Source organism: Elgaria multicarinata, chromosome 6 (genome assembly GCF_023053635.1).
Source record: "Elgaria multicarinata webbii isolate HBS135686 ecotype San Diego chromosome 6, rElgMul1.1.pri, whole genome shotgun sequence".
Taxonomy (NCBI): Eukaryota; Metazoa; Chordata; class Lepidosauria; order Squamata; family Anguidae; genus Elgaria; species Elgaria multicarinata.
This window is the reverse complement of record NC_086176.1, coordinates 8,047,415-8,075,375: the sequence shown is the minus strand read 5'-3', so window position 1 is coordinate 8,075,375 and position 27,961 is coordinate 8,047,415. Positions and strand designations below refer to the sequence as shown.

The window sequence follows — 27,961 nt, the reverse complement described above, 5'->3', positions numbered from 1 at the left end:
TTTGTGTAGCAGTGATTTTAATATTTGTAGAATGTCATTGTGCAGAGAGATGTTACAGCTATACAGAAAGAATTCGCTGGGGACCATTTAAGAAGAGGCAAAGGAGCTCTCAGTTAATCATGGGGCATATTTTAGAAGTCTGGATATGTTTGGCAATAGTATTACACTGACATACTTTACCTAGTAGAGACTGCATTAGGAAAACATCAGCAGAGAATAAGGCTAGCAATAAAATGGCTTTGATGAAATGTGGCAAATCATAAAAATGTACAGGAAAAAATGAATATGAAAAGACCAATTTGGATTAAAACCAGTTTATACACATCTCTTACTTGATTTCTCAACACTTGATTTCTGTGCACATGATGACGTTCTGACCAGCCACCACCAAAAAGCATCAGGATATGAATGTTCCATCTATGGTGTTAGATCTGGGGTGGCCCATTAAATCATTCAGGATTGGATCCTGTTGTCAGCAAGTGAGAAATATGCATGTGTGAACCCACCCTTAATTATCCTCAAACCAGCAATAATCCACTCATAACCCGATCACCAAACCTGGCCTGTAAAGCAATTTGAACTAATTTTCAGACAACCTACTAAAAGTTAATCAAATCTCCTTTGGAGCTTTCAGTGCAATAGCCTGAGCGTCACCACCCGGGTCAGTTCTGCAAGACTGAAGTAGGGTTGGCAGCTTTTGAAGTAACTACTATAGCTGTGTCTCTAGCAGCAGTTTGAGGCGCAGATATTAGGATGTGGTAACTTCCTCTGTGCTGTGACAAGCTTCGCCTGCTCGTTTCTGTGGGGAAAGCTCCTGTCAAAGGCACAAAAGCAGGCCAGCCACTTTTTTCATCAGTTGATGTGCTAAGTGGCATCCATTTTATTCTAGAGATTGAGAACTGGGAGACTGTGCTCTTGAACCACTTTGGGGAGAATAAGGTTGATCCCAAGAATACTGCGTATGACCGTCCCTGCCAGAAAATCAGCATTGCCTGACATATTTTGATTAATTGATAACTTGTTCTTAACCACCAAAAAATAAAATTCTTCCTGATCATTGTGACACAGGCTGCTTCCAGGGGGGTCCCCGTGCTGACGCTCAAAAGCCCTGGTTCTTCCATCTTGCATCTTTTTTTCTTAAGAGTTTTTTTTTCCTGGTAAGACAAAAGATGGAAGAAGCAGTGGGAAAATAAGGGAGGCCTACGAATTGAAGACAACATTGTCTGGACTTCTCATAAAATTCAGTTAATGATGCAGTGACATGGCACAGTAAAAGCCTCATCTGGAAGCACCTACAGGAATATAACAAGTTTCCATGTGACCGTTGTTAAAGCACAGAAATCTTTTGGAGTTTATAACATCAATATGGGTTCAAATTTGCTATTTTTGGTTTAATTGGTATATCAAACAACTAAAGTGTTGATTGATTGATTAGGGGGATTTTAATAAGTGGTGCTGCAAGTTAAGGCAATACTTGTTTATTCAGGGGGTGGCTTGTTTATTCAGGAGGATGGCTATCTTAGTTCTGGTAAGAGAAATGAAAAAGAAAAAAAAGATGCAAGTTCTTTCAACGAGTGGTAGCTTTCATTCATTAAACCATAATTTGGCTTACACTCCCTTCAATACGTTAATTAAGCACCTGCATTGAGGCCCAATCCTTCCCCACTACGTCCTTGATCCAATCCAGATAGTTGATGACTTTGGTATAAAAGCCATATCCTTTGCCGCAATCGATGCCCCAGGACACAATGCCTGTGGCCACCCAACGCTGAGTCACTGGGTCACGCACAGTCAAGGCCCCTCCACTGTCACCTTGGCAGGTGTCTTTTCCTTCCATAGGGGAACCTGCACAGAACATGTTGTCTGTGAAGGCCGGTGCCTCATTCCTCTTCCTTGTCTCCAACCACTTCTCACAGAGTATCCGGTCAGCGATGGGGATTGGTGCATATTTCAGCTTGTTAGCGAGGATGTTCTTCTCTACGCCAAAGCCACTGGCATAACCCATCCACCCTGGACGGTAAAACTCAACACTCCCTAACTCTGGAAGGCAGATGGGCAGCATGTCAGGGCCGAGGGTCACTGGGTCCTGCAGCTCAATGAGCGCAATGTCCCCATCAAAGTTCAGTTCCTCTGTTGCGTTGTAGTCTGGATGTACAAACACCTTGCTCACAGGCCGATTGCCCAGCTCGAAGAGTTGGGTCACCACCGTGTGCCCCATGAAGACGTCAACCTTCTCGGCCACCTGCTCAGGGCTCTGAGTTGCCTCCGATTTTCCTTGCCTCTTTGGATACAGAGTGTGAGCAGCTGTCAGGATCCAGCGGTCGCCCAGCAACGCCCCACCTGAACGCCCAGAGATGACAGTCAGGGCTTGCCATGGGAAGCTGCGTGGTTTGGCATCGCTGCCACCAATAATCCGCTGGAATTCTGCGATGGGATTGTCTGGCCGTCCACACACTGCGAAGGAAGACAATGCTCAGAAAGGCTGCTGCATCCTACCTCCCTGTGCTTCCCACACCCCAAGCAAAGTTTCATTGTTCTGTACTCTTTCCATTATTTCTTAACGGTATGTCAGCCCCTTCCCATGTTATGTCTTGTCTTTTGTTCTTATCGGTACACCTAGCCCAGTACTGTCCACGCTTTCTGCCAACATATCAGGTGTTGATTTCCTTCTCATTAGGAGAACGGAAGATATTTCAGTGGCCAGAATCCTACCGTACCTGAAAATCAGATGATACAGGACAGCCAATGCCTCTCCATGGTCAGCTATAAGTTCTGAGTCCTGCTGTAGTCCCTCAGCCTGGTCAACCCACTAGGCCCCAGAATTGTTCTCTGGCTGCTGTCCATCTCCCTCACGCCTATTGACTCCCATACGTGCCTACAAATCAGTTGTCCATCCCTCCTGCATCCTCAGTGGTGTCCCTCAACCATAAACTGGAACCTCCGATTTGGCTTCCCATTTGGGCTGTGGTGGACTCCACCCTTGCTCATACCTCTGCTTCTAGCCATCTGCAGCCTGTCTAGATGATGGGGCCTAACTCTGAGCAAAAAGGTAATGAGCGCATGTCACTGCTCTCAAAAGTCTCGGGCAATGGTGATTTCCATCCCTAGTGAAATTCCTCCTAACCAGAGAAGCAGGGATTGTTTGAACCTCATAACCTCTGTGTGCAAAGCACGTGCTCCACCAAACAGTTATTGTCCCTCCATTTTTGATCCCTTCTTTTCTCCTTCCTCTCTCTTAGGCAGCGTCCAGATGAAGCTTTTATTCTGCAACTGCCCTATCTCATTCATGGAAATATGTCATTGCCTTCCGTTGTACTCTCCCATCTTTTCCCACTACTTCTCCCATCCTCACCATTATGGCAGAAAATCCATTAAGGAAGAAAAAAAACAGAATAGCTGCATAATTTCTTCAACTTGGTAATGCTAGAAACCTTCCATCTGGAAGCATCTTAAGACAATTCGGGGAAGTAAAGTTGGAGCATAGTCTATGGATCCTACTAACCTGGCAGGCAGACAGGGATGTCCTTGTGGTCATCTTGATTCTTCCAGGAACCCTGAGCGGAGCAGTGATAAGTATCTGAGGGAGAAAATAAGAATAGTGGGAGCAGAGTTTGCAGAAACTCCACCCGATTGAACCCCTGGATTTTTCAGCTTTGGAAGGGCGCATCTGCACAGAGCCATCTCCTCTGGTTCCCAGTCCAGAGCTTCCACAGCAAAGCAGGAGCTCTTGAGGAGCTGCCCAAATATGGAGGTATGTTGTGAGAAAGTCCTCTGCTGATACCAAACTGTGATTTGTGCAGAAAGTGGAGGTCGTAATTGGCCTGGCTATGGTTCTTTTCTGCTACGTAGATGTTTTGGCAGAAGTGGTAGGAAGAAGACAGTGAGACAGGAAGAGAGAGGATGAAGGCCAGAAATAACGTGAAAAGGCAGAATGTAGCTGGGCAGGCCACGGAAGGGAAGCAGACAGAAGGAAAGTGGGAGGGAGAGGACAAAGCCATAGTTTGTACTTGCTTGGGCCTCACTCATGAAATTGGAATAGGTGGATGACAAGAGTGCCAGAACGAAGGAGGGGACCAGGAGGGCAACTATAAAAAGGCTGAGGAAAGAAAAACCCCAGGCAGCGCTGGTGACTGGCTTGCCTGACACTATTGACAGAGGTGTAGACAGGTGTGGCTACTGGTAGCAGGCGACCTTGCTCCAGGCTACAGGGCAGCAGTTCTGCTACTGCTGCAGTTGCTATCACCTCTACAAATTGCCCTGCCTTCGCTATCTCTCTACCTTCCTCCAGGGCAAGTAGGCAACTTAATTAATTAATTATTATTATTATTATTATTAATAATAATAATAACCCAGTTGTTGGCCCGCATCCATCAAGGGAAAGCGCTTGTTTGGGCAGGGCCGGATTAAGGCCATGATGGCGCCTGGGGCTAACCATCTGAAGTGGGGGACCTACTCTACCCCAAATAGTGAACTCACACATGATGTTTGTGAACACCCACATACACAGTCAAAAAAAGCTATTTCATGCACAACAAAAACACAAAAACTAGTTTACTACGTATTTTAGTGAAAATAATCTCCCGTGCTTTCCAGAAACCAAAAGGCTCACAGCTCACCAATCATAGGTAACTCAAATACTAACTCAAGCTTCCCCTTTTACAGACACAGAAAACAAGCAAACACAGAAACACTCTCACTCACACTCAAGAAAGATACTGCTTAATCTACACCAAGCAGGATATTGCACTGTGAAAGTGGTATGAAAGCGGTATATAAAAGGCAGGAGCCACACTACTGCTTTATAGCGGAATTGGAGTGCACCGACACACAGCCACACCCACAGCCTTACCAGGGTTTCCATCCTCACAGTATTCCCACTATTGTGACATGCTCCTTCACATGCGACCATGTGACCTGGAATTGAAAACTTTCCTTCTCCGAAAGGCCCCATTGTGTTTTAATGAGACAGCACCATCTAGTGGCAGGGAGATGCCACAATATTCCGGATAATACCACATTAGCTCTGTTGTTTTTCTTAAAATGTATGATTTCTAGGGAATAGCGTGAGAGACATCCTGGCTGTTAACTACATTGTGTAATGGACCTGCAAACTTCTGTGAATGGCCAATCACAAACTTGCAATAAATCACTCGTTTAGAGAAGCTCTTAGTAGCGCTAGGCGCCCTCTGTCTGGAAGCACCCTCTCATTATCTTTAATAAGATTTATGCTGTAGTAAGTTTGCATAGAATTGCAGCTTAAATCTCTTCTCTTGTCACCCCCAGTCTTTCTCCGAACTTCTTCTCAGGTTACTGTAAGGCATAGAAAGAACTCAAGGGATAAAGAAACTTGGGCTGAAATACCAAACACTGGGAGCTGGTGTGTCGCTGATCTCCTGCTGCAATGAATGGGAGAGGGCGAATATCCAGGGATGTGGTAACTGGCAGACATACTGGGCAGGGGGACACCTCTGCCATCATCAATAGCTGAGCCAGCAAAAGGCTCACAAAGACTGATTGAGTCACCTGTCACCACTACTTGGTGGTGGAATGGAACCAGTTACCTAGGGAGGTTGTGGGCTCTCCCACACTAGAGGCCTTCAAGAGGCAGCTGGACAAGCATCTGTCAGGGATGCTTTAGGGCGGATTCCTGCATTGAGCAGGGGGTTGGACTCGATGGCCTTGTAGGCCCCTTCCAACTCTGCTATTCTATGATTCTATGATTCTACTTCTGATCCCTCGCATGCCCAAACCCAGAGCTTTCTGAAAAGGGATGGCAATGCTGAATGGTCAATGAGAAGCCCAGACTTGTTATTAGTAATAGGAGTTGCCAGTGGGATAGCCAGAGGATACTGGTAAAATGGATTAATTAAGATGGAGCGGTAGAGCTGAGCTCAGAGGGAACGAACAGGCAGGGGAGAGAGAGAGAGAGAGAGTATTCTCTTTTCTCTATTCAGAGAAGTATGTTCCTGACGTAAATGAGGTAAGAGGATATATCCTGTACCCTCTTATCTGGGACAAAGGCTCTCTTAGCTTAATGAGACCTACTTCTCATAGCTAATATCAGAAGATTGCACTCTTACTAAATTTTGTGCATATAATCTCCTAGCCCTTAACCTCACAACCCCTCCCCTTGACTGTATTTTCCTAACAACAACAACAACACTGTTGTTGACAACACTGGACTGCACCATAGTGACGTCGTACATTATTTCTCCTTATGTCAATATGGTTATTGTAACGATGGACTACTTTGCAGGGCTGATGTAAACCATACTCAGCCACAGTGTCCCACACACACACACACACACACGAGTATAATGGTAGATTTAATTTGCATTAGCAGGTTAATTTTTTTAATGTTGACAAATGCATTTAAAAAAAAAAATGGGTGGGGGGCATAAAGTAAGATTGGACCTAGATGAATACCTGTCGTTCCTCCTACCTATTGTTTTGGGGCTGGATATACTACTGCCCAATTATACCTATGCTAAAACTCTAGATGTCTCCATTGTTTTTATGGACAACCATCACTACTCCACAGCGGTAGAGTTCAAAACGGGTTCAAAATGAACCAGGACATTCCTTCTGCAGACATTCTAGACTTACCGCTATGGCCAAGTGTCAGTAATAACCTTGACTTCACATATTGTCTAGAGACTTGCTCTGTTTTTATTTGAAAGTTGGGAATCTGAGCTAGCTGGTGGGCCTCTTCAGATGATGAGCCAAGGGCTGAAGCTCCTTTAGTTAATTCAGCCACATGCCTGAGCCATTTCAATAAAATATGCACACACACGGCAACATCTTGTTAACAAGTAGGGCTGTGCAGGGACCCCCCGATCCACCTCTGAGGACAGTTCGCAGCCCCTGAAGCAGCCCGATCCGCTTCAGGGCTGCTTCGGGGGTTGCCCGAATCACCTCGCCGCCGAAGCCAAGGCAAGATTCAGGCCCTCCGAGGCAACTCGGACTCTTCTAGGTGCCGGCTATGCAGCTGGCACCCAGAAAAGCCTCCCTTTCCCCACTTATCTGCTGCCTTCACCTCCTCTGCCTCCCTTCTGCCGGCTTCTGTCGCCGCAGGTAAAAATAACTAGGCTGTGTGCAATTTTAAGATATCGCAGGGCCTTATTAGTACCTCTATGGTCACAAACTACAGTTTTTTGTGAACCGCCCAGACAGCTTCGGCTATTGGGTGGTATAAAAATGTAATAAATAAATAAATAAACTCAGAGGGCCCGCGATATCTTAAAATCACGTGCGGCCTGGTTATTTTTACCTGCAGCGATGGAAGCCAGCAGAAGTGAGGTGGAGGTGGTGGAGGCAGCAGGTAAGGCCCGCCCGGTGCCACTCTGAATCAGCCCAAAGCAACCTGAAGCTTTGGAGCCAATCGGCTTCGGGGCACCTTGGGTTGAGGCGGAATCGCGCCAAGGTGGGCCGAATCGCCCTGCCTTGGCTCAGATTCGGTGCCTCGGCCTGAGGCGGTGCACAGCCCTATTAACAAGGCGCCCCCCCCAAAAAGAAAAAAAAGCAGGAAGAGGCAGCTACTGTTTCCTCTTTGCCACTTTCCCCATGCATTAACTACAATTGCATCTGCTCACTTTGTGCCTTTAGTGCAGAAATGCACTCAAACTAAAGGGAGGGAAAACTCAGTTGCTACTTTTGCAGCTCCTGCCCAGCGGCAAGATGTGCTGGAGCCACGGCCCGTGCTATCCTGATGTGACTAGGCTGCAATTGTTTTCCAGGGATAGATGTCACCAAAATGGGAATGTCCTATTGAAACTTTTGTTTGGGTTGCTGAGACACCCTTCATAGAATTGAGGGAGAGTTCCCATCTGAGTGTTTGCTGAATGGGGTAAGAGTGGAACTGAGAGGGCGTGGTACTTACCTCTCCCTGTATTAGTCACCATGCGGTAATAGGGTTCTTTGCAGCGGTACCGGACAGATGACTCGTAGTTGTTACTATCTGGCTGGGTCACATACTCAAAAGCCCCATTGAGCAGCTTTGCAGGTTCACCACAGCTCACAACTACAAGACAAAACAAGTTACGGGTGAGATCATAGAATCATAGAATAGCAGAGTTGGAAGGGGCCTACAAGGCCATCGAGTCCAACCCCCTGCTCAATGCAGGAATCCACCCTAAAGCATCCCTGACAGATGGTTGTCCAGCTGCCTCTTGAATGCCTCTAGTGTGGGGGAGCCCACAACCTCCCTAGGTAGCTGATTCCACCTAGGAATGGGAAAGGAGTATTTCTTTCAGGCACTCTTCTGGGATCAGAGGCTATCAGAGCTCAACTGTCCCAAACATTCAGTAGTTGCTTGGCAAGTGGTGGTGATGGCTGTGGAGCATCTCAATCCATGTCCCAAAAGGACAATCTCTTTAACAAAAGAGACTGCACATGATGTACAGCAGTGTGATATTGTTGCCAGTTTAGTTTCTTTACAAAAATGAAAAGCAGCCTCAGAGGCTGTGATCAAGAGTGTGAAAAACAGCAGTGGAAGGACTTTACCCCTCATAGGGGTGTGCAAGGGGTGTGCCGGGTGTGCCCAGGCACACCCTAATGTCTCAAGCAATAAGTGCCAAACTGAGTAGGGACCCAGAGAGGGATTCAGACGCAGTGGGAGCAGTCCTCTCGCTGCCCTCTGGAATGCTCTGCTGAGAGCCACACTTCAAAGCGGCCAGCAGGGGAGGGCCCCTGAAGGCTAACATCTCCTTGTAAGCCCCTCCTCCAGCCAGTGTTACCATAAAGCCCCACCAATGACTCCTCATTCCCACCACCACCACCTGCAACAGACCTCCCGTGGTCAGGCAAGCCAAGCTTGGAGTAGGACATCGGTGTCTAGAGTGTTTAATAAATAAACGAATACAAATAATGTCCTTTATGATTCAGTATACAATAAACGTTGCCTTTAAAATAAATATTCCTGGGCGCACACCCTAATGAAATGTGCTGCACACACCTGTGTTACCCCTCCTGCTCGTGGTGCACTCCAAATCAGACCCCTTAAGCTGCTTTTCATCCCAGGGGAAAGGAAATGGAATCTCCGAGCTTTTCTCCCACAAGGAGAGCAGCGCCTTAGGGAGGTGACTTTAAATATAATCACTTAAAAAATAACCACACTCATGCAATGGACGTAGTTTGGCTCGAAAGCATTCTCCGGACTGCCCTATATCCGGGGCCTGTCACAAGGCAGGCCACATGCAGCCTCCAGAGGAAAACCAAGTGCTACGTGGAAGGAGGTCCAAGTTTCTGGGAGCAGGGCCTGAGCAGCAAAGTCCTAGCCCGACCCTGAAGATTTATATCACTGCCAGGTTAGGGGCAGCCAAGGAGACGTCTGGGTGGGCTGAGCCTCAGAGCACGTCATAACCCAGGGAACTTTCTCAGCAGCAGCCCCAAGGCTGATTCGCCACACAGATCTGAAGGCTCCTATCTCCTGGGAGCTGGGGAAGGCAACCCAAATGGCACCTGCACGCGCACCTGTCCATTCCCCACAGGAAACGAAGCAGCGAAGAATCCAAAGAAATAAAAATGAATCGAATCGTTGACAACTTGCCACCCTTTAATGGTATTATTATATTATATTATGGTTATATTTATTTGAATCCTGCCTTTTCCCCAATACTGGGACACACGGTGCCTTTTTCTCAGTACTGGGACCCAATACTGGGACTCAAAATCTGCCTGACCCTGGCTCACGGTAGGGTCAGTTTTGCTTGGGCCCCATTGCAAGCAATGAAAGGGAGGGGTCAGCTACTCACTTTCACACCGGGGCATCGGGCGGTGCCACGTCCCGTCATCTTGGCAGACGGAGGTGAAGGATTTCAAGTGCTCGTCACCCTGCTCAAAACAAAGGAGCTGAGAATTAGTCAAGTCCCTAACCCTGCCCAGGCCCCTTACCTGGGTATCAGGTACCTGTGGTCTCCCATCTCCGTTCCTACTGACAGAATCAAGTAGAAGTGATACTAACTTGGGGGGGGGGACCTTTTTCAGCCAGAGAGCCCTTAAGGGCCCCATGCCAGCGGTGGGTGGGGCCACTGCTCAATGTGGGTGGAGCCACTGTTGGCATAGGCCCCTCCCACATTTCCCATCCACACATGCACACAGCCCAATTCACACATATCCTTCCAAGATAAGAAAGGGCTTTATTTCAGATCTGCTGCAGAATGGAACTAAGTCCTTGCCCCTCTCATTCCACTGTGGCAGGGGAAAAGGGAAGGACCTGGAGGGAAGCTCGGTGGGCCGATTGAGGACCCCCCTCAGGCCATATTTGTCTAGCAAGCCCAGAGGTTCTCCATGTCTGCACTAAATGCTCTATTAGGAAGTCTTTCAGTTAAGAAAAACAAATTAAATACATATGAAGTTGGGTGGGCACAACAATTTTCATCATAGTGCTGCAGCGCAGAGGGAGGGAGGGAGGAATCAACGCTTTCCCCCACCCCCATAGTCCCAATGAAAAGCCCTGTGCCTGCTATTCACTCCCGGTCCTGTTGCCGGAGCTGAAAGAGAATTTTCATGGTGGACCATGGTGGCAGAGAAAAGCATTAAACCTTTCACTGTGGGTTATGATGAAAAACGCCCACCACTTGGCCCTGCAATTAATTAAAAAAAAACTAAACTGACAGGCAGCCTGAAGGAAGTGTCATGCCTTGGCATCTTATATATTCCAAATTGCCTCCAGTTATTTGGCTCCTCCTGCTTGCTGAGTAGTTAATTTCTTTTTAAACTCTTCTTTTTAACTTTATAATCAAAATAAAAGATTTCATATGCAGGAAAGAAAAATAAAAAGAACTCTGAAGTAGCAAGTTTTAGCATGCACTGAAGATTATAAAGAAAATAATAATAATAATAATAATAATAATAATAATAATAATAATAATAATTTTTATTTCATTTCTATACTGCCCAGTAGTCAAAGCTAACAATTAAAAAAAACAATTAAATAGATCTATGAAAAAGCATACTTCATTTCTGGCAGGGGGAAGAATCATAGAATAGTAGAGTTGGAAGGGGCTATAAGGCCATCGAGTCCAACCCCCCGCTCAATGCAGGAATCCACCCTAAAGCATTCCTGACAGATGGTTGTCCAGCTGCCTCTTGAAGGCCTCTAGTGTGGGAGAGCCCACAACCTCCCTAGGGAACTGGTTCCATTGTCATACTGCTCTAACAGTCAGGACATTTTTCCTGAAAGATGGTCATAGATTTATTTTTAAAATGAATTGGAAGCTGGTGGGGCTGAGATTTGCATGGAAACCACATCCTCTGCCTTGAATGTGCTGCCATCCTTACCTTAGTTTTTTGGGGAGCAGAGTGTTAGCGGGTTTGGTTACTCAGCAGTGAGGAAAAGTCACCTTATATGCTCAGAGAAGCTCACCATTGGGGGGCGGAGCTTGGCGGCCATGGAGACGGCGGGTTTCTTTTGAGGCTCTGATCGGCTTCATCGGGAAAAGCAATTATCTCTCTTTTAATGGGCATAAATCTTTGAGCAAATGATGGAAAAAGGACTATAAATGCCGCCGGTGTTGGAAAAAACTGAAGAGATAAGGTGGGACAGATGGAATGTTTGTATAAGCTGCGATTGCAAAAGTGAAAGTAAATCGGACTGACTGGTCTGCCTGTTGGTGTGGCGCAGTTTGGAAAGAAAGAATTTGTTTTTGTTAGACGTTGGCTTGATTTATAGCGATTCTCACCTTTCATCTTCTATCTTAAATGGAAAAGACTGAAATACTGGCTTTGTAAAGTGGAAGCTGTTTGCTGTAATTATCGTTGTGGCGAGAAGGGGGGGTGTAGGGGTGGAAGAAAACAGCATTCGGTGAGGGGCGAAGTGAGACATTGATAGACTGTGTATGATTAGTTCTGATCCCCTCTAGTGAATGCTGTTGTGAATCGGATATATCCCCCCCCCCTTGGGAAGAAGGAAGAGTGTTTAACACACAGAAGACAAGCTAGTAAAAGCCACCAAGAAAGTGAGCTGGACTCTAAGATTTATGCCCTGCCCAGAAGCGTCCTATGTCTAAAAGGAGATTTAAGAAGAAGTGGGAAAGGTTAATTACGCATAAAAAGAAACCATCCAATCATAATCTCTCCCACCTGGAAAGTACAGTCCCTGAAGCAGAACAGGAAGACGAAGATATAGGCCCAGTTTTCTTAGATACAGTACCAAATAAAGAAAAAAACATGGCTGAAGGGGGAGAAGCAATTGGCAGTCAGCCTCCCTCTTTAGTGGAAATTAAAGCAGCAATAGCCGAGAATAATATCATTATTTTTTAAAAAAATGGATCAGCAAATGGATGTTTTTAGACAACAAATGCGTATTTTGGCTGATAAGACATCTCAAAATTCAGATAAGATCAAAGATTTGGAGGCAAAAGCGGATTTGGACCAGAAGAAGCAAGAGGCTTTTGAAAAATCAACTAATATTCAATTTAAAGAACATGAAATAAGACTGATAGCCTTGGAGGATCAATCTCGTAGATCTTCACTTCGAATAAAACAGCTGAAGCAGATACAAGGAGAAGATCTTAGAGAAATCATTCTGAATTGGTTCAAGGAGCTGATGCCTGACATACCAATAGACGGATCGGATTTGGATCGAGTCCACCGTGGGGGGGGGCAAAACTACAAAGGGACTAGAGACATCTTGGTGAAATTTGGTAACTATTATAAAAAAGAGCAAGTTATGAAAGAATTGAGATCTATGGCTCAGTTGCAGTACAAAGGCAAAGCAGTGCAAATTTATAATGATCTCTCTCAACACACATTAAATTGGAGACGTAGTATTAAACCAATAACTGAAACATTAATGAAGAACAAAATTCCTTATGCATGGGGTTACCCTGTTTTTCTAAGATTTACATATGGGAGGGGGGAACACAGAGTAACCTCACTGGATCAAGGTAAAGAGTTGCTGAAGAGGCTGGGTCTGTATGGGGAAGCAAGTGGGACTGGAGTGCGTGGGGGGGGAATGAGGCTGGGACATCTGGGGAGTAATAGAATTGTTAATTATGTTTTGAGATAATTGCAAATAGAAATGCCAACATAGAAGCTTGCCGGCCAGGCGCAGCACTGCCTCCCCCCCTCACCTTTAAAGTAGATTGCTGGAGTATTAGACTCACGGGGATATGGGGGGGGATCAGAGTGGGGGGGTGGGGAGGGGGTGAAGGTAGGAGGGGAGGGGTTGGGGTAGGAGGGTGGGGGATTGTTGTATGGAGTTTGTGTTTTTATGTAAGTAAATTTGAGTTGCAGAGCACAAGGGATCGGAAGAGATTTCAAAAGGGTGAATATGGATAAAAAGATAAAAGTATCAACACTCAATGTTAAAGGTTTGGGGGCAGTCGTGAAAAGGAAGAGAATAGAACAAATGTTTAATAAAGAAGGATCGGATATTATAATGGTCCAAGAAACACACCAAGGCTCCGAGAATTCGAATATGATAAAATTAAAGTAGTTAGCCTATTATGAAAAGTCATTAGGGACATCAAAAAAAAATGGAGTGGCCACTTTGATTTCAAAAAAAAGTGGGTTTATATTAGAAGAAATAAAAAAGGATGATAATGGCAGATATCTTATGTTAAAAGGTAAAATTGAAGGAAAGGTATATACGCTAATTAATGTGTATGCCCCAAATGAGAGGCATAGAGAGTTTTTTATAAAATTATTTAAAGAAATAGAAGAATTTAAGGAGGGGTATGTCATATTAGCTGGGGACTTTAATATGGTTATGGATAATAGATGGGACAGGTCAAATCCCACTAATGTTGAAAGGAGGAATAATATAACTATATTGAATAAATTAGTAAAAGAAAATGGTTATTCAGATTCGTGGCGTTTACTCAATGGGACTAAGCCTGGATTCTCATATTTTTCCCCAGTTCATCATACATACTCCAGGATAGATTATATATTTGTTTCAAAAGATTTTGCAACGAAGATTTGTAAAATGGAAAGGGGGGTAATAAAAGTAACTGATCATGCCTTGTTAAGCTTAGAATTTACAGTTAAGAAGAATTATAAAGAGGCATATAGATGGAAGTTAAATACAAAAATATTGAAATATAATAAAGTGGTAGAGAAAATTCAGAAGGAACTGTCGGAGTCATGGGAAATTAACGAAAAGGGAGGAACAGTTGGGTCAGTCGTTTGGGACACCATGAAGGCTGTAGTAAGAGGAATTTGTATTAGAGAAACGTATAGCTTAAAAAGACAACAACGTGCAGAGCAGGAAAAGTTAGAGATAGAAATTAAAAACTTGGAGGAAGAATATTGGCGAGGTAAAGATAAATATAAATTAGTAGAAATACAAGCTAAGAAGAAACAATTAGAATATTTAAACATAGAGGAGGTTCAAAAGAATTTAATGTATATGAAAAGGGAATATTTTGAAAATAATAATAAGAATTCTAGGTTGCTTGCCAGACTCACACAAAAAGAAAAAGGGAGGAATGGGATAGAAACATTGAAAGATAATCGAGGGATTTATTGTCATATAATGAAAGATAAAATAAAAATTTTCCAGGAATTTTATCAGGAACTATATAAGGGTAAAGAAATTCAACAAGAAAAGGTGGAGGAGTATATTGGAAGGTTTATAAAGAATGGAATAAAACTAGAATATAAGGAGTTAATGGAGAAAGTAATAACTCAAAGAGAAGTTGAAGAGGTTATTGATAATTTAAAAGTTGGTAAATCACCGGGAGCAGATGGTTTGGGACCAGAATATTATAAGGTCTTCAAAGAATTTTTAGTTCCAAAATTAATGGAACTTTATAATAGGATATTATTAGGAGAGAAGATACCTGAATCATGGGAACATTCATTGATAATTCTGATCCCAAAACCAGATAAAGATTTGACTAATCCCGATTCTTATAGACCTATTTCGTTAATAAATCAGGATGCTAAAATTTTCACATGTATTATGGCTAAACGGTTAAATAAATTTATATCAGAATATATAGGAGAAGATCAATGTGGGTTTGTGGTAGGAAGGCAGATGCATAATCTAGTGGGAAGAGTTTTAAATGTAATAAATCTAATAAAAAAATCAAATATCAAGGCAGGAATTATGGCATTGGACATTTTTAAAGCTTTCGATTGTGTGAGCTGGCAGGCATTGAAGATTATTATAGATAAATTGGGATTTGGAAATAAATTTAAAAGTGTAATAGAACAGTTATATTCCCAAAACACAGCTGTAGTGGTGGTAAATGACGGACTCACTGAAAAGATACGACTAGCCAGAGGAACAAGACAAGGATGTCTGCTCTCGCCGGTCCTGTTTGTAATGGTTATGGAAGTTTTGGCGAAGGCACTAAGGGAGGATGAAGAGTTAGAAGGAATTGGAGAGGTAAGGGAAATAAAGTTAAACATGTTTGCAGATGATACTTTATTGACCATTAAGAACCCAATAAGAAAATTAGAAAGAATTAAATATCAGTTGAGGGAATTTGAGGAAATTACAGGGTTAAAAATAAATTGGTCTAAATCAGAGATGATGTTGTTTAATTATACTAAGAAGGAAGAAAAGGATTGGGAACATAAGGGAATAGAAATGAAAGTTAAGGAGGAGATTAAATATTTGGGAATTAAAATTACAAAAAATCTAGAGAATCTTGAAAGGGAAAATTTAACGAGGTTAAAGAAGGAGGTATTAGAGAAATTGGAGAAATATAAAAGATTAAATTTATCTTGGTTTGGAAGAATAGCTTTAATAAAAATGAAGATATTAGCTAAAATTAATTTTGTGTTTAGGATGTTACCAATAAAAATATCAGAAACTGAGATAAAAAGTTGGCAAAATATTATTAATAAATATTGTAACGGAGAAAAGAGAGCAAGAGTGAATAAAAATAATTGGTATCTAAGCCAGAAAAAGGGTGGATTGGGTCTCCCAAATATAAAATTATACTACGTAGCAAATAGATTAAGACATATCGTAGAAGCAATTATAGGAGTAGGAGATTTATATTGGATGGAGGAAAAAACTATAAGTAACGTAGAGATGAACTTGGACAATGTCTTTTTTAAAGATGGAGGGAGAAAGTGGGTTGGAAGTATAGATAATCCACTCCTGAGGACTCAATGGGAAATTTGGAGTAAATTTAAAGGGAAGCTGCTTCTGAGCAACTCTCCCTTAGCGCCGATAATAATGTTAAAGAATTTCCCAGAGGATCTGAAGGGTAGATTATGTAAAATATTAAAAGAGAAAAGTAAAATGAAATTAAAGGATTGGTTAAGAGATATAAAAACAAGAGAAGATATGGAAAAATTGTTAAAGGAGAAAAAATTATCTTGGTTAGAATATAGGCAATTAGAGCAATGGAATAAAAAGTGGATTAAAGATAATAAAGTTTGTAGAAAGATGACGAAGTTTGAAGAGTTAATAGTAAATAAGGAAAAAGGGAAAGGAGGTAGTATAGTTTTAAAAGGGTTAATGAGTGAAATATATAAATTACTTTTAGAGAAGGAGTTTAGAGAGAACCCAGAGAAAATGGTATGGGAATCAGATTTGAAGGTACAAATAGGGCGACAGAGCTGGGAGGGACTATGGAAACAAAGAGTGTTGAGAAGTTTATCAGTGAGAATAAAGGAGAACTATTTTAAAATTTTATGGAGGTGGTACCTAACCCCGATTAGATTGAATAAGATAAATGATCAGCATTCAGCAAATTGTTGGAGAGGTTGTGGGGAAAAAGGAACGTATTTACATATGTGGTGGCAATGCAAATATGTACAAAGATTATGGAAGATGGTGTTTTCAGAAATTGAAGAAATAGTGGGAATGAAAATAGAACAAACACCAAAGATTGCATTGCTGTCACTATTTGAAGATATAAAGTGTGGAAAAGAAACTATAGAGCTGATATCGAGTTTGCTGGTTGCAGCGCGATTGATGGTAGCTAGGAACTGGAAGATTCAAGGGGAATATTCTATTGAAGAATGGTATAAAGAAGTATGGGATATAGCCATTAATGATAAATTGACATGTAATATTAAGTGGAGAAAAGGCGTAACTAAAATAAATGAGTTTGAGGGAATCTGGAAACAGTTCCTAATATTTGTGTTTACTAAGGGAAGTGGGAAACCGCCAGCAGAAGGAACGATTAGATTTTGGACTCAGGAATGATCCCGAGGTGGGGGGTGCACTTTTATGTTAAGAATGATGTTGTTGTAGTATGATAAGGTATAGGTAATAGTTATTCAACATATATGTACTCAACATTTATTCAATATGTATGTAGCAGTTGTTTGATGTTTTTCTTTTTGTTATTATTATTATTATTGTAATGTTTTATGTATGTTTATATAGTGTAGAAAACAAATAAAAATTATATATATATAAAAAAAGAGAAGCTCACCGTTGTTAGCTTAGATCCTAGCAGAGCTGAGCCCTGATGCACAAAACAAATTCAAAGGCTGAGCTCTGAATTAATTTTAGCCCTGTTTGCCAGCTGCACTCTACTTTCGGTTTCCTCACTTCTTCATTAGGCTTTTTGTAACAGCCCCCAAATTGTGCAATCACCAAATCTCTTTCTGCCTTTAATCAGAACCTCAAGCCCAGTGTGACTCTTACTTGCTTTTGCGGGGGAGAGATTTTGTTGAAAGCATGCATGTAATCCGTTCCTGTGAGAAAAGCTGAGAGACAGGGAAGGGAAGTATTTAGGGATGGGGTTTGTGGGATCAAGAGGTCACTGGAGGGGGGAAACCAGACGGCGGAAAGAGAGGAAGTAATGAAGTAGCCAAATAAATGAATCTCACCACCATCAGGTTATATCCAGTCTTGCATTTGACAATGAAGTAGTCTTCAAATTGATACAGGGGCTGTAGGTCTTTGATGACAGTGAACTCATCATTTGGCACAGGCTGTGGGCAACGGATTCCTGTTGGAGATTTAAAAGGGGGATGAAAAAGGCATTGGAAGATGGTTGGGCCCTTTCTATCTTCATCTGTGGGATGAGGGATACGTTACTTTCTGTGCTGTACTTGATCTTCCACCCACGGCTGAATCCTGACTCGTCTGTGAGGAAAAGGATGTCTACGGAAGGGCTGTTGGTTTCGACACTCCCTGGAGACACCGTGCCACAGAACTCATGGATCACTTTTCTCCCAACTTGGACCTAGTGAGAAATGTAGGGTTCGGCAGTGCAAGTGCCGGAATTCACACCTTAATATCCTCCCCTCCTCTACACCAGCGTGCAGGTCCCTCAGGCCAGCCAGCTTAATCTCCTTGATTCCTTTCAAGAGACCAGCAAGTTGATACAACAACAACAAAACACTATTGCGCATACACCAGGCCCTTATGGCTCCTGTTCAGCCAAACTGTTCTGCTAGCTCAAGGTCCTGGGGCTAGGGTTGCCATATGTTAGGGTGACCATATGAAAAGATGGACAGGGCTCCTGTATCTTTAACAGTTGTATTGAAAAGAGAATTTCAGCAGGTGTCCTTTGTATATATGGGGAACCTGGTGAAATTCCCTCTTCATCACCACAGTTAAAGCCGCAGAAGCTATACTAGAGTAACCAGATTTAAAAGAGGGCAGGGCACCTGCAGCTTTAACTGTTGTGATGAAGAGGAAATTTCATCAGGTTCCCCATATATACAAATGACACCTGCTGAAATTTCCTTTTCAATACAACTATTAAAGATACAGGAGCCCTGTCCTCCTTTTCATATGGTCACCCTACCATATGTCCCGGAAAACCGGGAATGTCCCAGTTCCCAAGCAGTTCCAAAATATCCCGGCCACTCAGTCAAGAATCCCGGATTCCTGTTCCAGCCGGCCGGAGGAATTCCAACCTCCGAAATGGTGCCTTGAGTCTCCATACTGAAGTCTCCTCTAGCTTTTGGGAACTAGTAGAAAAATGTAATTTAGTGTCATTTTTTCCTGTTTGTTTGCTTAAACTGTTCTTTGCCTATTATTCATTTGCAGGTGCTTAAGTGCTTTAGGCTGCAATCCTATGCATACTTACCTGGGAATAAGTCCTATTTAACTTAATAGGATTTGTTTCTGAGTAGACACACATAGGATTGCAGTGTTAGCTAACTAAAGCTTAGATAGCTTTCTTCCTTTCCCTAGACCTTTACGTATTGTCCAGTTTTTTTTAAAAAAATCCTGCACCTCCCCTCCCCCCCCCAAAAAAATTGTCCCGGTTTTGTGGATTCAGAATATGGCAACCCTACCTGGGGCGGTCATGAAAGTAATGCTCGTTTCATTCATATGATGGTTCCATAAGAGTTTGGGGGAATTTTGGTCAGAAATACTTATTAATTTTACTATGAGCTTTCCTTGTTTGTTGACATGCATAGCCTTAATAATTTGCTATATTCCGCAAGAGTGGGCACTGACTGGCTCTCAGAAAGTGGGGTCTCAGCAGGCCAAAGTCTGCAAGCTTCAAAAGCAAGGACGCCCCCTCCCCACCCCCAGTCCAAATCTCAGCGGCAGAGATGCTTACACTGGCTTATAAGAGACCTTTATTACTAAAGACCAGCTTTACAAACGTTGGGGGCGGGGGAACTTGAATTGATTTTTAGAATACGTTGCCTACTAAACAGTTGTCTCCTGGCGTACTTGCCTAGACGCTGAATCTCTCTCCTTTTTCTGAAGTGTGTAGATGTGGTAGCTGCTTTTTAAAAATATATGTGTGTCAGTGGTGTCTATTGTACATGTTGTACAGAGAGAGAAAAATAGTTGAACCTGAATAACAGGGGCGTCTGCTCCCTCCACAATCCCCCTCCCAACTCCTGCCCCTGGAGTCTTGGGGAGGAAGTGGGGAGAGGAATCCGCACTGTTATCTCTCCTCCCCACAAGGATTCCCCAGACAGAGCACAGCCAAACTGCCCCAACCTTCTTGGCTGCTTCAGACTGGGCCTGCTGCCCTTCGCTACCAGGCATCCATCCCAATGGGGGAAGGCACGGGGAGGGGGCAAAGCCAAAGGGTTTTCCCACCACTCCTTCCAGCTTTTTCCTTACTGCAGAAAATCCGTGAAGGAAAAAAACATGGAATTGCTTCATAATGCCTTCTGATCATGCTATGAGCTCTTAGGATGCATCTCGATCGAGATTTTATTGCCCAATTTGCTTAATTACCCTTGCCGGCGCAACTTACCCTATTGCCCAATCCTGGCAAGGGTGGGTTGCTGCCCTTGTTAATAACCTAGGGTTCTGGGGGCATTCGTGAACTTTGGCAGCACCCCACCCTCGATTGTGTGAACTGGCCCACACCCTGGCTGAGGGGAAGGGTTGATGGAAACTTCTCTCCGTTTGGGGCATTTCTGAGGCATTTTAGGGACACTGAGACAGAGAAGCAAACAGAAGTGTTGAGCTATGAAGTGTAGTCTGAAAAGCGCATTTGGTGGGAGGCACAGGTACATCTCTCTGGGATCTAAAGTGGGGCAGTGGATTTGCTGATTGTACAAGCATGGAAGCTCTTGGTCTCCACTTATGCTCTGCTTGTGTATCTGTAAATAAATCAAATATTACAAGAACACCATTCTGTGACTTCTTTTTCCAAAGGAAGCCAAGACCAGGTAGGCTCCACTAGAACGTCTCACCAGTCAGGAAAGTGGAAAGCACATAACAATGTAATCTCAAAAATGCATGACCACATGGGACTGTGTTCTACACACTGAGAACTAAACACCTGAAGGACGGACTGCAGGGATTCTTGGGTGCTCAGAACCTCCCCCCTTGCCTTATTTATGATCCATTACAGGGAAGCAGGACTGAGCATAACAGCCCCAGCCAGGGCTATATTGATTTGCAGTACCTTGAGTTGGTCGTAAGGGCAGCGGACTTGCTGGTGGTCATCAATTTCAAAGGGCTCCAGAAACTTGAGAGTGATGGTCAGCCCCTTTTCCACTCGTATGCTGTAGTTACACTGCAGGTCAGCTGGGTAGGGCTGAGGATATCCAGGGCTTGACAGATACCCAGAGAGCTCCGTAAATAGCTCATTGCTGCAATCCACTGAAGAGCAAGGAATGAGGAGAAGGTTTACTGATAGCCAGGTACATTGTAGGACATCTTTGAAGCATCCTTCCCTTGTAGGTGGCCCATTCTCTGGAACCCTTCCCTCTATAACCACACCATTAATTAATCTGAGATAACTATTGCCCCTTGTGATTCTGCCTTCACAGTTTCTAACATGGAAGTGAGTCCCCATTTCACTCATAAAGGGACTGTAGGAAATGCCACCTTGTGACCACTCAGATGGTGAATATAGCAGATTAAAGGGGGGCATGGGAATAGCTAATTCACACTGCGCCATCTTAAAAATGGAGACCGTGGCTAAAACAGTAATATTTAGCAGTTGTATACCACTTGCAATGGTCAAGGCACTTCACGTGCATTATGACAGTAATTTTTACATCGGCCCTATAGAGAAAACCAATATTGTCATCCATATGTTGCCCATGAGAGACTGGGGCTGAAAAACCATGGCTTCTCCTAGGACAGTATATGTGATTAGGTTCGGACTGGTGACCTCTTGGATCACAGCTCGTCGCCATAGGCACTGTGCTACACCCGCTCTCTGCTCTCCCCACGTCTCTTCTCTTTGGGTAGGTCCTCGTCCTCTCACCTCGACAGGAATGCCGATCGCTCTGGAGTCGGTAGCCCGGCCGGCAGGAGCAGAAGTAGCCACCCACGTAATTGTGGCAGGAGTGCTGGCACCGAGGTCCATCGTCAATGCCATGTTCAACGGCACACTCATCCAAATCTGGGGATTTCCGATAAGCAGAGACAGGGAAGGCTTGTAGCTGAATCTGGCTTAAAGGCTTTGCTTTACTTAATTTATTTTATATGTAACATTTGTAGCCCACCCTTAAATCAAAAAATGCTCTCAAGGTTGCACCGCCATCACAATATCCTTGGCCTGAGCACCGTTTCCCTTTGCGATTTGGCCTGTTCCTAATGGCCTCTGGCTCAGTTTATAAGCGGCATCACAGCATACTCACATTGGTGGGGGAAATGGGCGTTTTTGTTGCCAAAAATGTCCACATTTTAAATCTGTTTATACATTTTTCTTTTTATAAATTGGATGTGTCATTGATGGTTATTTATTGTGCATATTTGTTGTAGAGTGAAGATCGCAATGGACAATGGCTTGGAGGACTTTGACTGGCTGCCTGTGTACCCAACCCTTGCCCACCTTGATTATTTGCATCTAACCAGAAGGGACTGAATGGGCGGGTCCAGGAGGGGATTCATTGCCTCCAAACTGGAGGGAGTGATCCCAGCTGCCTTGAAGGGAGGCGGCCTCTCCTTAGGAAACCTTCCCTGGACATAGAAGACTGTAATAAGGAGTGCAAGCCCTGATTCTGTTTCTTAGAGCTCTGAATGTCCTGTCACTCTACCTCCCCAAAGCCCACCCCACCCCAGTAGCTAGTGCTGTATGTGGGGCAGCCCTTGAAGATGACTGGACAACCACCTGTCAGGGATGCTTTAGGGTGGATTCCTGCATTGAGCAGGGGGTTGGACTCGATGGCCTTGTAGGCCCCTTCCAACTCTGCTATTATATGATTCTATGACTTGGAAACTTCAGTTAGTGCAGAATATGGCTGCCAGAATTTTGGCTGGGGACGGCCAGGTCTATCCATGTTATGTCTATTTTTAAAGAATGTCATTGGTTCCCGGTTTGCTTCCAGGCCCAATTCCTGGTGCTGGTTCTTACTTTTAAACCCCTAAACGGCCTGAAACCAAGATACCTGAGGGAGAGATTCTTCCCATATGTAGCCTAGGCTTAAGATGTTTTGCTGAGGCCCTTCTCCAAGTGCTTCCTATATCAAAAGTATGCAATCTAATAACAAGGAAGAGGTTTCTCAGCTGCAATGTCCTGGTTCTAGAATGTCCTTCCCAAAGTAGCTTGCCTGGTACTTACATTGCAATCTTTCTGTCAAAACATTCTTATTCATGCAGGCATCTCAACACGACAATCCTATAGATGGCCTTGGAGTGCTCCAAGGTCAGCGCGTCTAATGCATCCAATGTCCAGGGGCTTGTCCACACAGGCGCTTTGCCCCTGGATTGCTTCAGAATGGTGGCAGGTGATCTACATGACGCAGCCGCTGCCACTCCGAATCAATCCAGGGGCAAAGCCCCGAAGCGCTGCACTAAAAACGTCAGGGACTTACCCTGACTTTTTTAGATTGGAGGAAGGCTCCGTGCCTCTGCGGAGCCTTGTTAAGGAAAAATAACTAAAATTTAAAGTGGGGGGGAGGTTGGAAATCCCTCCAGGGAGGGAGCACCCCATTCCTCCCCTCTTGTTTCCCCCCTCCATTAGCTGGAAATGTGATCCTTCACACTTATAGCTAAACAAAACACGTCAGCCCCATTTTCCCATGCTTACCAGAGCAGAGGGGACGCAGATGCTCCCAGGCGCCTCGTGAGCGCTCGGGCGGTGGTGGGAAACCCTCAACTGTGCTCCTTCCCATGTAGACGCTGGGAAGGAGCATCAATGCAGCTGCGCCACCCGGGCACAGCATTAAACAAACTTGTATAGACGGGGGCCAGAAGAGACCGGAGGGAGGAATGGCGTTTTTAAAAAAGCAACTGCCCTCCCATTGCTAGGGGATGAAGTTAAATTGCTGGCCTGGCTAGGGGCATGGTTGTGGGCTGGGAAGGTGTTGGACCCTCCAGATCCAGAGCCTCCCCCTCCGGCTCACACCGTGCCCCATCCTCTCCTTCCCCCCCTCAACACTGGAGTTCCCACTTCAGATAGGTGAGGGTGTGTGTGGATTTTTCCACAGGATTTAGGTGGGGAGAATCCATGACAAGCCCTCTTCCCCACGGAGCTCTGCCATCCCAAAGATCATAGGACTGCAGCCTAGATTTGTTAAAAGTTTAGTTATATTTTGCAGCCGGCTCAGGTTAACTCAGCCTTCCATCAATCCGAGGTCGGTAAAATGAGTACCCAGCTACCTGGGGGAAAGGTAACCGCGACTGGGGAAGGCCATGGCAAACCACCCCGCTACAAAGTCTGCCAAGAAAACGTCAGCGAAAGCAGGCGTCCCTCTGGGAGTCAGCAATGACTCAAGTGCTTGCACGAGAGGTTCCTTTCCTTTCCTTAGTTCCATTATATCTGATGTTTTATTATGGTTATTATGATTGCTTTTATTGTGATATATATTGGTTATACACCACCCTGAATTGTATAAAGGGTGATATAAATGTCTTGAATAAACACAATAACATAGATAATACAAAAAAAGAGTACTCTTTTGTATATTTTCATTAACTCAAATCATATTGTTTAGTAAAAGCAAAGACATTAGCATGTTTCATAGGACTACTCTTTAAAATTGAAAAATAGGTCTCTGCCACGTTTGTAAATTCTAATCTCGAAATATTGGCAAATCTGGCTTCTTGTAACTTGAGCCCATTATTCCGTGTCCTGCACTCTGGGATGATCGAGAAGAGATCCTGGCCCTCCTCTGTGTGACAACCTTTCAAGTATTTAAAGAGCGCTATCATGTCTCCCCTCATTCTTCTCTACTCCAGACTAAACATGGCCAGTTGTTTCAGTCTCTCCTCATAGGACTTTGTTTCCAGACCCCTGATTGCCCTCCTCTGAACCCCCTCCAGCTTGTCTGCATCCTTCTTGAAGTGTGGTGCCCAGAACTGGATGCAATACTCTAGATGAGGCCTAACCAGGGCCGAATAGAGGGGAACCAGTACCTCGCGCAATTTGGAACCTATACTTCTCTTAATGCAGCCCAAAATAGCATTTGCCTTTTTTGCAGTTGCATCACACTGTTGGCTCATATTCAACTTGTGATTTGCAATATTCCCTTAGTTGCTAAGGGACCCTATCCCACTGTGCCTGACTGCCATTTGCCTGCTTGCTTCAGGTAGCAGGACCGAAGTCAGTTTCCTGAATCACAGCAGGGTCAATTTCCAGAGACCTCTGCTGCCTACTCGGTATAGTTCTTGGGCTCCATCCATCACTGCCTTATTGTCAGGCTTCTGCCTATAGTTAGGCTACAATTCTATATAGATCAACCCAGTCTGCCCCCTCGTGCAGGGCATGGAGGCTCCATACTCACCCACCGCTTGATAATATGCTTGGAATCCCTTGTAGGAGACCACAATGCCATTTTCCTCATTGGAGAAGTCAGAGTGGAACAAGAGCTGCATTCGGTTCCCAGTGGACAAAAACTCTCTTCCTCTGGGGTGGTTGCCAGTGGTTGAGTCCACTTGGCCACAGTACCGGCCCAAGTCTTTCTTATCTGCTTTGATCTGCCAGATCCCAGGGATAGATGGGGAAAACGTTAGACATTGTGGAGCCCATCGGCGAAGATCCACAGAACCTCACAACGAGTTTCACATACTCATGGGGCTTTGGGCTACCTTTTCCTAAGCAACAGTGTCCATGATGAGTATGCCACATGGCAAACTTATTTAAACTGGGGGGGATTTGAAGATCAGTTTGTCACTGAGTAAGTCGGCCTGCCGTTCAAAGAAAGAAAGAAAAATCAACATTCCCAGAGAAAGAGAGAGAGAGAGAGAGAGAGAGAGAGAGAGAGAGCTAGCTCTTGGTTGCACCTAAAGTAGATTCTTTGCTAAAATAATAATAATAATGATGATTGAGAAGTGAAGGGGCATATGGAAAAAGATAATCATAAAGCAGAGGCGATACCATGCCATGGAAAATGGAAAGTCAACCTCTTCTTTGATCCTCTTTGGCAGGAGTGGACTCCAGGTGCCCCCTTCCAAACCCATCTTGTACCCCAGCCTCTGTTCACATACCTTGACATAGTCATACTGGCAGGCCTCGGATGGCTCTAAATCGAATTGCCAGAAATTCAGCTTCACTCTGTAGCCCTTTGGCACTGAAATGTCCCAGGTACTGATATTGTTGTTTGGGTATGGCTTAGGATAATTGGGGGACATGACTTCTCCATAAAGCTTTCTTGAGATTGGAATGGAATTGACCACTCCAAAGAGGAAAACTCCCTGCAGGAGGAGGAGTGGGAGGAACCTGTAAACCCAAAATACACAGATTGAGCGGATGAAAGACATTGCCAAACGAACAGTAGGTAAAGCATTCCGCGCTTAAGACTCTCATATTCTGCACCACAAAAAGCTGAGTTGGGAACCCATGCAACTTAAATCCACTTACACGTATCTGCTTATTGTGTATCATTTTTGGATCCCTTCCTGCTAGTCATGAAAAGGGGAAAGAAGCAAGGCCGTGCTGTTCAAGCCATAGTGAATATCCGACGCCGTTGCCAGTCCAGGTTTTAAGATTTCACCAGGCATTGCCTATGTACTTTTAAGCCTTCATGTCCAGCCTTAAGGGCTAGAAACATCTTGGTTTTGTAAATAGAAGCTTAGATAGGGAGAGGGCCTTTTCAGTGGTGGCCCCTCAATTATGGAATGATCTCCCTGACGAGGCTTGCCTGGTGCCAACATTGTTATCTTTTCGGCGCCAGGTCAAGACTTTTCTCTTCTCCCAGGCATTTAACAGCATATGCTGAGTTTTTTAACTAACCCCAGAATAGTTGTTTTTAAGTGGATATTGTCTGTTTTTGTTTGTATTTTATGCTTTTTAAGGTTTTAAATTTTGTATATTTCTTTTTAATATTCAGTTTTTAATTTTTGTAAACCGCCCAGAGAGCTTCGGCTATGGGGCAGTATATAAATGTAATAATAATAATAATAATAATAATAATAATAATAATAATAATAATAATGATATTCAGAATGGTGAATTCTGAACCCTGAGGCAATCTATTATATTTGTGCAGTAACCGTAACAGAACCACAGCATTCACACATGCCTTCCTATGGACTCTCTCTGCCACGGGGCCTGATGCGTGTGGTGGAAACACGGGTGTGTTGAGAGAACTGATCACCTGTGTTAAACAGCTCCCTATTTCTTTTAGACAAGGAGGGAAATTAGCACCCGATATGCGGGTTGTCTGTGTGGCAGCACTAAAGGCTTGGATCCTCAGAACTGGCAGCAATAGCAGCGGAGTGTCATTGACATGGTGGTCCCTCCTGGCTATGCACCACCGTGTACACAAAACCTGCGCATAGGCCCTGCAGCCAGTGAAGAAGGGGACCCAAGCATCAGCGAGGCCCAGCCGCCTTTTGCTCTTGGTTTTGCTTTCATTTCTTACTGGGGCCAAGAGCCACTGCGTTTCGTTTGTTATTGCTCCCAGCTTCCTCCAGGCAGAGTTTGTTGGACCTGAAGATCACAAAGTTCCTGCGGAAGGATCTACAAGAGAAATGCCCAACCCTGCTTTGGGTTTGTGCTAAGAGACACTTCAAGAGCCTTGAAGAGAGCCTTGGGCTAGGTCTATACTACTGCTTTATAGTGATATGGAAGTGCACTGATCACTGTTGGGGGTGCAATCCGCATTCCATCTAGAGTTATGTCCTGCTTTTTATTCCACATTCATAATGGTTTGTCGCAAGGTGTAGATCTGATTAGTTCAGAGGAGAGAGGCATCACAGGGGGTCGGTTCTAACAGTGGAGGCTGGTGGCTCCAATGTCAGTGAGGCAGTGAATCTGCCCGGTTTTCAGTCAGAACCAGTCAAAACTCTAAAGGAGCTGTCCAAGATGCTTCTAGACCATAGTTGCTAACCGTTTCTGCTTTAGGGGGCTGCAAGGTCAGACCAAGAATGTGGCAGGTTGGACTATAGACTACAGTCCTGTAAAGGCTAAACACAACGCTATAGTTTGATAAAGGAGGCAAGGTAAAAGAGTTACAGGATATAGATTTAATCCCAGCCTTTGTCAGAGTAACACTAACCGTAAGGAGTAAAGCTAAACTTTGCCAAGTAGGTGTCTCTGCCACCCTCCCCGACCCTTTCCCACAACAAGCATCAACACTCACATGTTCGTAGTCTTGACTTAAACTCTCTCTTCTTTTCTCCCCCCCAGTCCTTGTAGTCTGTGCTTGGAAGCTGCAAACAGATTTCAATAAACTCTTACCCCTGTTAGCTGTGATTCAGTGGGGTTGGGGCAGA

The 27,961-nt window shown here is 44.2% G+C and overlaps 1 protein-coding gene across 2 annotated transcripts; it reads right to left on the bottom strand.

Annotated features, from left to right (window-relative positions):
- Positions 1–27,961, bottom strand: C1R (complement C1r). 2 transcript variants are annotated; one of them, XM_063128944.1, is made up of 11 exons: positions 27,829–27,961; positions 25,733–25,964; positions 25,030–25,222; positions 21,567–21,704; positions 20,757–20,953; positions 17,960–18,107; positions 17,749–17,870; positions 9,753–9,831; positions 7,880–8,020; positions 3,503–3,577; positions 1–2,454 (listed from the first exon to the last, which is right to left on the bottom strand). In XM_063128944.1, coding segments are annotated over exons 1-11 (2,154 nt in total). In that variant the 5' UTR covers positions 27,831–27,961; the 3' UTR covers positions 1–1,627. The 2 variants fall into 2 exon arrangements, with proteins under 2 accessions (XP_062985014.1, XP_062985013.1); XM_063128943.1 differs by having other exon boundaries at positions 9,753–9,834; positions 17,752–17,870.

Bases quoted from the DNA above. Each gene is read 5' to 3' on its own strand.
- C1R (XM_063128944.1), bottom strand. The intron at 17,871-17,959 runs GTAACGTATCCC...AATCTCCAACAG, and splicing joins GATCAAGTACAGCACAGAAA to GAATCCGTTGCCCACAGCCT. The intron at 8,021-9,752 runs GTGAGTAGCTGA...TTTGTCTTGTAG, and splicing joins CCCGATGCCCCGGTGTGAAA to TTGTGAGCTGTGGTGAACCT.